The sequence below is a fragment of the Anser cygnoides genome, chromosome 10 (assembly GCF_040182565.1).
Source record: "Anser cygnoides isolate HZ-2024a breed goose chromosome 10, Taihu_goose_T2T_genome, whole genome shotgun sequence".
Taxonomy (NCBI): Eukaryota; Metazoa; Chordata; class Aves; order Anseriformes; family Anatidae; genus Anser; species Anser cygnoides.
This window is the reverse complement of record NC_089882.1, coordinates 2,445,964-2,459,125: the sequence shown is the minus strand read 5'-3', so window position 1 is coordinate 2,459,125 and position 13,162 is coordinate 2,445,964. Positions and strand designations below refer to the sequence as shown.

General features: G+C 39.3%; 2 protein-coding genes across 18 annotated transcripts in view; one reads left to right on the top strand and one right to left on the bottom strand.

Moving 5' to 3' along the window:
• The window catches only part of TMCC1 (transmembrane and coiled-coil domain family 1), a 152,808-nt gene that overhangs the window by 131,987 nt on the left and 7,659 nt on the right, over positions 1-13,162 (bottom strand). For 2 of the 17 annotated variants that reach the window (XM_067002933.1, XM_067002931.1), the window contains exon 3: positions 1,797-1,968. The exons of 13 other annotated variants lie outside the window; for them this stretch is intronic. The gene's annotated coding sequence lies outside the window, so the exon portion shown is untranslated. Of the gene's footprint in view, positions 1-1,796; positions 1,969-9,294; positions 9,414-13,162 lie in introns of those variants that run through there. 2 more of the 17 variants (XM_048074421.2, XM_048074490.2) reach the window with 2 other exon arrangements.
• Positions 7,438-11,582, top strand: TRH (thyrotropin releasing hormone). Its single transcript, XM_013182270.3, has 3 exons — positions 7,438-8,212; positions 9,232-9,449; positions 10,661-11,582. Exons 2-3 carry the CDS (start codon positions 9,254-9,256, stop codon positions 11,245-11,247), a joined length of 783 nt encoding a protein of 260 aa, XP_013037724.1. The 5' UTR covers positions 7,438-8,212; positions 9,232-9,253; the 3' UTR covers positions 11,248-11,582.

Below are 13,162 nucleotides of genomic sequence, written 5' to 3'. Positions count from 1 at the left end.
ATACAATTGTGTACATCTGCAACAACAGGGCACTCTTACACCGTGGTGGCTGTGACTACGCTGGGCTGCATTTCTAAAACCTAGTTCACATGTCATTAAATCCACTGAAAAATATCTAGGCCCATTTATTTAGCAAACAAATTTTGAGAACTAGGTAGCTACAACTTGTTTGGAAACCTGCTCCCAAAAACAATTAATATTCAATACAAGATTTGTAGGTTAGGTATAATACCTTTTATTATAGTGACTACTATCATTGGAAAAAGCTGACCATTTGGGGGGTCATAAGTCCTTTCCCAGTCCTAAGAAGTGAGATAAACTTTTTGATACAAATGCCTTTCTTTGGCTCTAAGAAAGGTCTGTATTCCTGAAAGTTTGCCTGCCTTGTACAAGTACACCTTTGCTTTAATAACAGGAACTATAATAACATCATTTTGGCTATACCCACTCTGGCATCTCTGGCATTCTCATGTTACACAAAACAAGATGAAGAGAAGCAAGAATTAAATGTGTCAAAGAAAAATACAGTGCATCCTCTTGCGGGGCAAACTATTCACATATTCTGTTGCGCGAAAAACTGCATTTTAAAAAGGATCACATCAGAAGAGAAATGTCCACTGTTAATGATATGCGTCCCCTTCATTTTCTCCCTGGCTAGTTCAAGGAACAAACTGGGAGGAGTGATCTAAATAAGCTGCGCATTTTCCTGAGAAAACAAAAAAGCTCATTTGCCCCTCACTTCTGTTAGCAATCAAGTCATTCTTAATTTACAACACTTAAAAATAGGAGGATGGACAGAACAGCCCGGACTTGCAGACATGCAAGAAGTACAATTCAGAAAATAACCCAGAGGATACAGTTTAAAGAGATAGGAAGTTAGAAACTACAGTCCCAGTGACAATGTGTACTTAATAAAAATTAATGTACTTAATAAAAATTAACTTAATAAAAATTAATTATTAATTAATTAATAAAAAATAATGGGGTGCTTTAAATAGCCAGTGGAAGTATTTCTCTCAGCCTATATACAGATGTCTTGCAGGCAATATGTTAAATAAGAATGATGTGTGACTTACGATGAAAAAAAGTCTGTTTTAAGAAGGGATCGCTAAGTGATTGGAACAAGTGAATAGATTCTGGTCTCTTTTTCTGCCATTACCACTATAGCTGTGTGACCTAGGACAAGCCACTTAAACATTTAGCACCTCTCAATGAAACTGGTAACAAATGCACTGGTAGTTGGTACATTAATTTCACACAACATCTTTTTATCTTGTAGTTCAATAAAAGAACAGTTTCCATAGCAACTTCTACATTTTCAGGATCTCTAAAGGGATGACTGTACTAAACAAGACTAACGTACCGCATTTCTGACTGTGACCAGACCAAGGTGGACCATCAAGGTCCAATGATGCAAAGATGCAAAAGAAGATGCAAAAATGTCCCAAACATACATTTTGCAAAAATCTGCCATGGAGAATCTCTGCTTAACTCCAGACTGTCACAGCTGACCGATAGCACAAAACATGAGTATTTATATTATTTAGAATAGACATCAGACTTGGATTAACAGCAGATTTTCTCATTCCTCGCCTTCAATATCTTCTTAGGGATCAATGGACAGCCACGTGCCCATTGCTAGATCTAACTGCTAGGAACACTGACACTGAGCTGGGCAAGTACTCAGCACGGGTAGAGGACCAATGCTCCTGCGCACACGTGGGGGAGTGTGTGCAGCACACATTGTGTGCAGCAATCCACCCAACAAGAAAGTTGGAGAGAAGAGGGACACAAACCTCAAATCTCACAACTAGGATGTCAGGATCTGCTTTGGGTTTGAAGGAGTTTCTGCCTCTTGGTTCCTCCAGTTGGAAGACCTTTCAGAAGTTGGTGTCTCCTTGAGTATTTTTATAAAATAAGGAAATTCATCAGTAGAGTTGATGGAGAACCTCAGGGGACTTAAAAGACCTGTGATAAAAGACAGCAGTTGAACAAGGGGGTTGAGGATTGCAGTGGTGCTGAAATGCTATATTCAGGTATGAAATGTGGTACCTGTACATCTTTGCGCAATTCTAGAAACCAGACATGCACATGTACTGGGAGAAAAACCCTATGCTGACACAGACTCTGAGCAAATCTGGGTATCAGTGGGCTTGTGACAGACAGCAAAATACAGCTTAGAGTGCAGCTCTGGAGTATAAGAAAAGAAACTCTCCCTCATACCCGTGAATTCAACTCACAGTGTCATGAGTAACTGTGCACTGAGTGGGATGAAAAGGACATTAACACTTATGAAATAAACCTCCAGAAATCATTTAAATAGAAAAAGTCACCTGCAGGGAAAACAAAACAAAACTGAAAAATCTTGGCCAAATTAAAAAAAGAAAAAAAAAAGCAACAAACACTAAAAAACAAGGAACATACCAAAAAGAGATTTCCGGCTGTGAAATAGGGAAAAGGCTTTGTTCATGAAACAAAAGATCCTTTGAGGTGCTTAAATTTAACTTTCTTCCTTTAAACAACGCATTAAAGCTCTACTAAATTCATTATGCTTTCTAGATCAGCCCAAATGTAAGTCAAATCAGTCCAAAACTGTCCGGAAGTCCTGGCCATTGTACTGTGGATATAATTTTGAACCTACTGAGAAGCTTTGCATGGAAATGTAGTTGGAACACCGGGTTTAATCCCTGTGTTCTCTAAAGGGAGTCCTCAGCTCAAAAAGTGTCAAGAAAAATATTTTAATGAAAACAGACTGACTTTACGGGCTTCCCTGAATAATTTTTGACATTCAGTTTCCATCAGTGGAGAAAGGAACTTCTTTTTATGAAATTACAGTTATCAAATGGATATACAGACTTGTACTCTTCTTCAAATTTCACTTTGTATAATTCAACTGAGCCTGGCTTTTGGATCTGAAATACTCAGAAAGCCTTCCCTTCGAGTTTTCTCCTGGGGGAAAGGAATCCCTAGACAGTGCAGGAAGTACTGTAGGATTTCTGTCCTAGCATCAGATTGTACTCCTGTTCATTCTGGCACAGAGGGTATTCCTAAAAGAAAGGGAATTCCTAGACCCTGACTGCTGGAATGAGGGATTTGCATGCTTTTTTATGCCACGTCGAACACCTGGGGGGGACGGATGGACAGACAAAAAAAAAACAAAAAAAAAACACCCTTCTTTGGAGATGCCCTGCTCATTTATGAATCTGAAATCAAATAATCAAGTTGCTACTGTAGCCAGACACGCAGGTCTGCAAAACTCTTTCTACTCACTTCAACATTCTCTTTGTATTATTGCTGTTTCTAAGCACACTTATGAAAACGACATTGCAGTCTCAGAATGTAGCTGTTCATTGCTGGGCAGTTTCTGCTTTCCGAGTCTTGGGCCAGAAAGGATCATTACGTAAATCTAATCTCATCAGGTTTCACCCAGATACTTTCAATCAGATCTAAAATTTTTTGTTGGACTGAAGTGTTTATGTTCTCAGAGTGCAGAGCTTTGTGCTGGGGAAACACTGATCTCAGTCCTGCTGCAAGGCGTTTGTTTCTGAGATGCCCCGATGATCCTGCCCACAGAGCAGAAGCTCTGTTCTCTGCCACCAAGATTCTTGCATTCTCAGAGGAAAACAAAACCGTCCCTAAATGGAAACAGTCTTAGTAAAACATTTGACCTGCCAAAAGAAAAATAATTTAATTTCTAAATCTCCAAGCAATACCAAGGCTATATATGGAAAATTACTTCCCTGTCTAATTACCATCATAGCAAGGAATCGGAATTCAATTCGTTTAACCTCAGTTTCCAGGTACTAGTTCTTCTTATGCTTTTACTAGCATAAAGGCAGAAATCGCCCCCCTGTTATCCTCCCCATGTACAAGGACATAAATGCAGTAACCAAGTCACCTTATACTTCTCTGATAAATTGTGAATGCTAAACTGAACTGGATGATAGCTGGACAACATTTTAACCAGAGTGACACTAGCTTTGTCTGGGATGGGGAGTATTGTTTTGTCAACTGTTAGTACAGAGATTATGGGATGGAAGATATTGCCTGTCTTGCAAATCTATGCCTCTACTTGTGACTTAGAAGGCTGCAGCTGAAAGCTTAAAAACATCCCATGTGCAATAGCTCGTTGGGGATGTACCACACAAACAAGTTTCTGTCAGAAAATGCTTGTTCAAAACTGAAATGCTTTGTAAATACATCTTGCCTGCAAAAAAAAAAGAAAAATCAATTTAGTTTTGAGAGCAGCTTTCAAACATGGCTGTTAAAGATGCAATGCCCACAGTGTAAGGATTAAGAGGACTGCTCAAATCCACTGACACTAGAGCTTCCTGACTGCTCCAAGATGCCTGATGTGCAGGTAAAAGAACATCCCATTGGGATTAAGGCATCGGCCCAAGACTCAAGGAAAAATTCCACTGGAACATAATCGGTACAAACTCCACCTTTTGCTCCAAGGGCAAGATAAATGTTTATTAGTATGTGTGAACCTAGCTATTCGTGTAAACTACTTTTTAAAAAGTCCTGACAAACAAGCCAATTTACATCACACACTTCTTGCCTTGGGGAAGAGACAGCAAGAATAAGCTCTTATGTGACAGATGCTAGTCACAATGCTTAATTCGTTCCAAATCTTTTATGTTAAAAAGCATCGAGAAAATGTGATTAAATGAAGAAAAAACTGTAACAAAGTGAGATTAAAAAACTATTCAGAATTACTGAAGCCTTCAAACACATGACTAAAACATCCGTGTTGTAATTTTTTATTTTTTTTTAATTTAGAAGGCATGCTTGGCTTAACAGCTTATCAAGAAAGCCTTGTAGGGAGCTAGCAACAGAATTCTTAACAACTTTACTGTTCTGTTTCACTTTTTGAAAGACGTTTAAAAATGCAGTTCTCATTCCATCTATGCCCACTTTAATTTATAGCCCAGTAAATTAGTTTTTTAAACGCAGGTATGGTATCATAAGAGACCATAAGGAGTTATTACACCCAGGAAATGTCAGGCAGCTAGTGCAAAGTGAATGTCACTCCTTATGAGGCTCACAGTGACTGACGGAATAGGAGCTCCCAAATCTATGGCATTAGTATTTGATTATGGTAGTAATGAAGAACAAGACCTGTCAGCTTGTCCAGAGAAATTCAGGGGACACTGTTCAGTTTTTGATGGGTGGACAGTCTTACAAAGAAAATAACCTAGGGTTAGGTGGCAGACTGGGCAATGACTGCATCTCGTGCGTTAGACCATGCACATGCATGTCTAATTACTGCATGTGCATTGAGAATCAGTAAAAGGTCTCTGCGAGGAACAGCTCCTACTGTACCTAAGCTTGAGCTACATATGCAAGCATTCTATGCTGTCCAGATTAATTTCAGACTGGAGGGAGAACTGCATGCTAAGAATTATTTCCAACTCAGACTTTGTAACGATTTTCACACTGGAGATATGTGTCAAGTGAAGGTTTATTAAATTGCACTTTTCCAAAGTGCAAGTCTTAGCAATCCTATCATTTCTTGGTAGCCAAGAAATTCAGTATGTCAACTGCCTTACCACAAGTGAAATCTGACTCATTCACTCAGTGCTAAGATTAAATACGTTCATATGGGAGGCTATTTTTAATATCAGATTCTTAGCTGTTCCTTGAATTAATATTACTATATGGCTTTGTATATATGAAAGTGTTTCAGCTATTTAAACTTCTGTTTTTCCCATCTATCTTTTTTCAAGAGCCATGCTTCAAAGGGCAAGAGGATTTTTTAAAATTCAATTCAATATATGAATCATTACAAATCAGAGAGAGACAAATTCTAAGGCTAGCCATAGTAAAATTAAATGAAAAATTTGGCTGATTTCAGTGGACCCTGGATTAGGCATTTTGTTAGGACAAATCGGGGACTATGACAGAGACAGGTACTGGTTTGTTAAACATACAATTCTGGTATTAGTGAAGATATTTAAAGCACTTTCCATTATTCTTTATATTCCTTGAAAGCCCTAGTGCACTGCTTAAAACTAAAAACACATAGGAACTGTCTTTACAGGGATCTTTGTTTTGGATTAGGGACTATTAGTTGTCCATTGTTTACTGGTCAGCTGGAGTAATTTGTGGACTGATCTTTGAATCTGATTGCCTTGCGGATCTTTAGCCTGGATGTGTGCTAAGGAAAACAGTATCAACACGTTCTTAAATTGGCAAGGACAACACCCTCATAAAGCCACAGATGTGTTCTGCACATATAGTGCATGATGTCGCAAGCTCCTATAGAAATCCAAACAAGTAAAATAGATTCCATTTTCGATATAATTGTTAGAAATACAGTTAAAATGTTGTGAGCCCCAATCTCTAACCCTTCAGCAAATCTGGAACAAGTACACTGACATCCATGACTATTCTCAAATTATATCAGGGTAATTAATATCAAAAGGCACATCTATATACGATTTCTGATACATTCTTCCTGAGATATTAAGACAAAATTCAAGAGATGACATTCTCACGGCAGAAGGCTGAGGTAATAGCTGCATTCCACTAAAGTCACTCCAAGAAAGTCAGCTTTTATTTCACAAAGAACTGAAAACAAGGCTCTTCTTGTGTATTTTCTGGCCCGTCACATGAAGTTGAATGGGGTAGGGGAAAAAGCTCTGCAAGGTGACCCTTTTCTGTTAAATTCAGATGGGTAGTAAGTCACTTTGATAACAAAACAACTAACTTCATCACTTTTTAATTCTATGGAGCATTTCCATTATCTGTTCAGATGTAAAATGGTGCCTTTCTTCACCTATGCCCAGTATTTGTTGCCCAAAACATAGCTGAAATGGTGCAAGAGCTACAAATCCTGGACAACAGAAAGGAAAGAGAGATTTGGAGATTTTTACCCCTTCTTTATGCATCAGAGAAGATGCCCTGCATGAATTTGCTCCACAGGCCAGCAAGAGTCAACTTAAAATTAACTGGAGTAGCAGTAGAGGCAATCTTACAGGCCACGTGAAAATCCACATTACCTGTAAGTATAACGGATCCACTTTTAAGTGCAGTGCTTTTAAGAGTATCACCAAAATGCCTTGTGTCTCAGGCTGTGACACAGCACCCTAGAGAGGTACTAAAATGCCAGTGTCCTACCAAAGGTGTTCTCAAGGTGAGGGGTTGTTAGGTTTTGTCATTACTTACTGCTGAAGACAAATTTTAACTCAGACACTTCGATGGCAGTGATGAGGACATACAAAGGTGGTTTTGTGTTTGTGACAATGGGAAGAAGAAAACCATTGACTTCTCTTGGTTGAAACTTTCCATGTAGTAACAAGTGAGCTGAAGCCTGCGTTGCTTCAATACTGTAAGCAATCCTTACTTCAGTTTTAGTCCTAAACGTTATCATCACTAAGATTACCAAAGAATCACTAGCCCTTTATCTGTACCTCCTGCATGATCTGTTTTTAGTAGTACTGCATGGAAGAACATCTTAGATAGGTTAGAGAGGGAGCCTTATTTCCAGTTACAATAGCATAATGCTTTTTGAAGCATAAAGCAGCAACATGTTTTCATATCTAACACTACATACCTGTATTCTAGTATACCGTTTATGGAAAATCTATGCCAAGAAGATATGGAATTCTGAGACAGAAACTGTTTAGTGTTATTCAGAAAAAGAACCCATTGTATAAACTTATTTAAACGTAATCCATTACATTTTTAAATTTTCTTCCTTAGCTTGATAAATTACCTCTCTCTTTGCATTTACTCCACAGTATTTGCTTAACAGAAGATACACAAGCTTCTTTTTATTAAGCAGGAAAAAAAAAAACAACTCCTTTTCTCTCTGCTGGTTTACATAAAATTCAACACAATCTCTTTGGAGAATGGAAAAAACAGAAGGTTTCAGGAGTCCAGTAAGGATATAAGGAAGTCAGCAAATAACTATCACAGTTTTAAAGTGCATTCAAAATGCAGATCTCTGACATCAATAAAAAAAAGAAAAAAAAAACACATCACCTACATTACCTCACAGCTATTTGCATAAAGGGTCCAGAGGCAGTACAGTATAAGTACGGCGACACAAGCCATCCAAAGAGAACTTAGCAACAGTTCTATTGGATACTGCATGTGTCTGTAGCAGAAAAAGGGCAACTTCAAAGCTCAGATGTGTTCAATCCTTTAAAGCTGTTTGCAATCTCTTGCCAGACGCATCTAGCAAAAATCTGAAACTACAAACCAGGTAAGTTATTAAATCATTTCCTTTTTAGCTGATTCTAACTTTCCTTCTAAAGATTGCTCTAAGCCAAATAGCCTATGTGATATTCTTAGGGCTGTTATCCAAGGACTTTATCAGAGGTGATAGAAACCTGCCAATATGATAATATACTCATCTATTTTAAAAATGCACAGAACTTGTTAACACTGTGTATTTCTTTTATGTTCTTAGGATGTAACTAAGCTAAATGATTGCTATAGTAATATTAAAGATATATTCCATTCTATTGAAGGAAGTCTGCTTACTGGAAAATAAATCATTGGCAAGTGCTTTAGGAATTCCAGTGTTAGCTGGTAGAAATAGAAAAACATTTGCTATCTAGGCAAGTGGTAATAGAGGATACAATTATTATTGTCTCTGCAAAAGATGTTAGGTGCTTTCAGAATGCAAGGAATCTCCCTAACTAACACAGCAGAGCTATCTTCTTATATGGGCAAATACAAAAACACACAAGTACCTTAAATATATAGAAATAGATATTTAAAGCCTGGCTGTTAAAGTTGGACTTTTACTGAAGGTGGAATGGAAGTGTTGTAAACCACATTATTTTAAAATAAACCCTTGGCAAAAGAAATTGCCTGTTGGAGATTGTTAGTGCAGGTTTACATGTGTGTACCTCATGTAGGCACAGTTAATACTGGGTTCAATAGGGAAATTATTTTTGCCTCTTGGCAAAAGGCAGAGCAAAATCACTGGTTTTCCAAATCATCTGTATATCATGAAGTTAGGTGTTTGAAATGCTCGTATTTATACTGCCAGAAAAAATGAATGAGTACTTGGTCTCAGTTATGAAGAATTTACAGATTCTCTGAAGAATATAAATTAAACTGAGAGGTCTGTAACAAATAAGAAGGGACCTTCGTAAGAGACTTCAATCCCTACAGCAATGCCGTATTTCTTTCTCAGTGTCTGGCAATATGGCTATTATCGCTAGAATTCTTTTGCTCCATCCTCCTCCCCTGTTGTTCTCTCTCCCACGGAAGTTGCAGGAACCCCTGTCTCACAATGCTGTCTATCCAGCTGCCACTGCTACTCCTCTGCCTGACCTTGTCCAGTGTTTGCCTCAATGGGGGGCAGCCCCTTCCAGAAGCAAGTGAGAACATGGGAAGAAGTCCCCTGGATGACATCCTGCAGAGATCTGAAAGCCTCATCCTTCAGTCTGTCCTCAAGAAAGCTGAAAAGCAAGAAGAGATGAATAAAGGTATATGTAATACTGGGTACATCCCTCTGGTGATGCTGGTGTATTTCTTGGCTGAGATTATTAGGTCCAATGTATTTACTTCCCAGGTTCTAATGTATATATTTATTACTCCAACTACGGTAAAGGGAAGGATAGACCATCTGCTGTAATATACTGGCGCAGTTCTCAAAAGGCGCTTTCTTCTCTACTATCTCCTAGTTTAGGCAATGCCACACCATCACTGAGTAAGATGCTACATAAAAAAAGGTAGAAGCCTGTCACAGAACATCTGCCTGTCTGGCAAGTACTTTCCTAGGGAAGCTCCAAGAGGACATATGGGAGGACATTCTGCAGTTTTGGACCCTGTATTTAATGCTAATTGCAGGTGGGAGTGCTCCCATTCACCTTCTACCTCAACCTTCTGGCTTCTACACCCCAACAGAGGTGGGCTTTTCCATGCGTGGCTGGGAATGTAGAGGCTGTCCTAGTGCCACTCCCCTCCTGACAGCTCGCAAATGCTCTGCTCCCACCAGTCACAGCAGTGGAAGCAGATCACACTTGGAGACTATAGCAGCACATAGGGGCCTGCCACCAACAAAAAGCACAGAGCGGGCAGAGGAGCTGGCCCTAAGGGCCCCATAGAAAAGGAATTCCTCCCTCCTCACATGAATGCTGAGAGCTGGCCACGTCAATCTAAGACATGAAATACTAAGCAGAGCTTAAGAGTAAGTAAGAGATACTAATAGAGTTATGGCTGTTGGAAATACTGAGCTGGCATTCAAATGTCCACATTCCTGCTTCTACCTGTGTTTCAACCCTGCCCCTTCTCTATCTCATGCTGTATCCAGCTCCTCCCTGCTCCCAGGTACTGCAGTTGATTTCTTCCATCTACCCAGCATCTTTTATTCACCCTGCTACACCTTTACCTGAATCTGACTTGCTTCCAGGAAGTCTAAATCAACCAACACATTACACTTTGTCACTGCATGTCTTCCCACTTGGTTTGCACCTAGTTCCTAATATATCAATCTACCCTTGGAAAAAAAAAAAGTGCCAGAATTGTTTTGACAGAGGCCATCTAGGGTAATCAAATTCAAGACAACACAGTTACCAGTGCAAATAAATGGGTATAATGAGCAACAGGTTATGATCTGCACTGTAGAACTCCACAAATTCACATTTCTTTAGAGAGGATTATGGGGGTTCATTAACATTATTCTTCCCTTGGACAGAATTAAATGCCCCTCTGCCAGAATGGCTTTCCAAAAGACAACACCCTGGAAAAAGATACATGAGCGACCTGGAAAAGAGACAGCATCCTGGAAAAAGAGATGTCAAGGAAGAAGCATCTTACGGAGACATTCAGAAGAGGCAGCATCCAGGGAAAAGGGAGGTAGAAGACGACCTTGTCAGCTATCTGGAGCTGAAAAAGCAACAGCATCCTGGCAGAAGGTCACCGTGGGACCAATATGCTGACATCTCTAGTGCACAGCTAACTTACTTGAATGGGTTATCCAAAAGACAGCAACCAGGGAGAGGGTATCTGATGCATAAACATCAGCATCCTAGCAAGAGAGGCTGGAATGATGAGCTAGACCTAAGCGACCATGATGGGGAGAAACGCCAGCACCCTGGAAAAAGGCACTGGGATACTGACAACCCAGATTATGCAGGTCCCTGTGACCTTCAGGAGTCCTCCTCCTGTAACAAAGGCAGGTTGTGGGTTGATTTACCAGAAAATTTTAGCAAAGACAGGGTAGAAGAAAAACGTCAGCACCCAGGAAGGAGATCAACATGGGAGAGTGAAACAGAGGAATGAGAAAAGTAATTGTGTATCATTTGCATTTGGTGAAGTAAATTGCCAGAACACTAAAAAATTCTGTTCACTCCCTTTTGGCTTCCTGCTGCTGACCTCTGCACTACCTTCCAGTGAGTGAGTGTCCCCATTTAGGCTAATGGCTTTGTCACACACTTAAAGTAATGGAACAGAAGCAATCAGTTGAATGGCCCAGGCAAGTACTGAGAGTCTTCAACTCCCCCACTTTGTGAAGTTAAGAGTGCTCTGTTCCTTATGGTCCTAGACCCCAGAATAATCCTACGCGCGGTCTTAAACAGGATCTTTAATATCTGTTCAGCTGCTACACAAGAAGAATAATTGCATGGCTTCCTCTCATGTCAGTGAAATCAGTACATGAATTGGGAGAAAAAAGAGTAACATGCAAATTATTTCAAAATGAAATTGAGTAGGTTTTCAATTCTAAATGATACATTAATGAGACCTTGTGCACTACAATCTATCTAGACAGTAAGCACTGAACAGAGATAGGGACTGTTCCAAGTGCAAAAGATTAGATGACTGGCTTCATACTTTGACTTGGAACTGCACCAAAAAATCATTTCATCTAGGAGGCTGCATAGTGCAAAGGGTTAACGCATTCCAGAGCAACTCAACCCAAGCTGTGAACTTTGCTGTGTACACCCCAAACTAGAACTCCCACCCTGGTGTGTCCACATTTCAATCACTCCCCTTGAAATCACGCCTTCTCCTTAGACGTTTAAAATTGAAACAAATTTTCTTTCTGATAGCTATGCTTTCTTCGGATACAGATTTCTGATTTTTCCCCTCTCAAAGGAACGCTTTTCCTTTCTGTGTTCAGACTCCCAAAAGTATTTATTTGATATGAATGGTTCAATAAACATCAATAGTAAACTCCAGGTGTCCTTACAGGTGGTGCAAAACATACTGTAATAAAGTGAAAAACTTAAAACCAACCCAAGCTAAACAGAAATAAATGAACACCCAGGGATATTTTTCAGTGGAAAGTTTTTGCATGCTGGTCAGCCCATGTTTATATCTAAAACTGGTTTGCTACTGAAGTGGAAGGGTGATTTGCATATAGATATATTCCCTTTTTTAATCTTCTACCTGTATGATACACAAGTACAAAGATCTGGGCTAAACCCTATCGCCTAGCTCACTGGGAACTTCAATTGTTTGAGAATGATCTTGGCAAGCAAAACGTGGCTTAAGTTTGAGGCAGACTTATTTTAAACAAAGGAAGAAAGGTTGACTGATCTACCTGCTCAAACCTTCTCAATTCCATAATCTTGTGCAACATATAGCAAGACATGCAGACATACGAGTCACTGTAGAAGAAAAAATTAATCTCACCAGTCTTGTGCTGTATGCTTGCTGGATGGCTTTGCTGTAGCTAAGCTCTACGGGATGTGATTGATTACTATGTTTGCACACACACACACAGAAACACACAGAATTGTATAAACAATTTATACAAAATTAAAATACTTCTACATGGGCTTGCACTGTTCATACTATGGGCTGCAAACACAGAAATCTTTTGTGTGTTTTATTCAAGGTTTCTACTGTCAGAGAAAGACACCATTACGTGAGGTACATACTTCGTTCACTGTACTGGCAGTAGAAAGAACAAAAATAGAAGTCCAATTTCCTGTTCACATCTAAACACAAGGTCTACTGGTTCTTGCAGTTAATGCACATTTACAGAGTGCAGAGAGTTGGTCACATCATTTCTCGTACACTCAAAGAAGTTAGAGCATGTCAATATTTCACTAGAATTTTTTTTTTTTTTAACAAATGAGTATGTTTTCCATTCACATCCACCTTTCTCAATACCATCAAAACATGTTATGTGCCTTGAGTGTTCTTTCTAAAAACGGTTGTTTCCCCACTCTCTGCCTCAGAGCACGTCCTT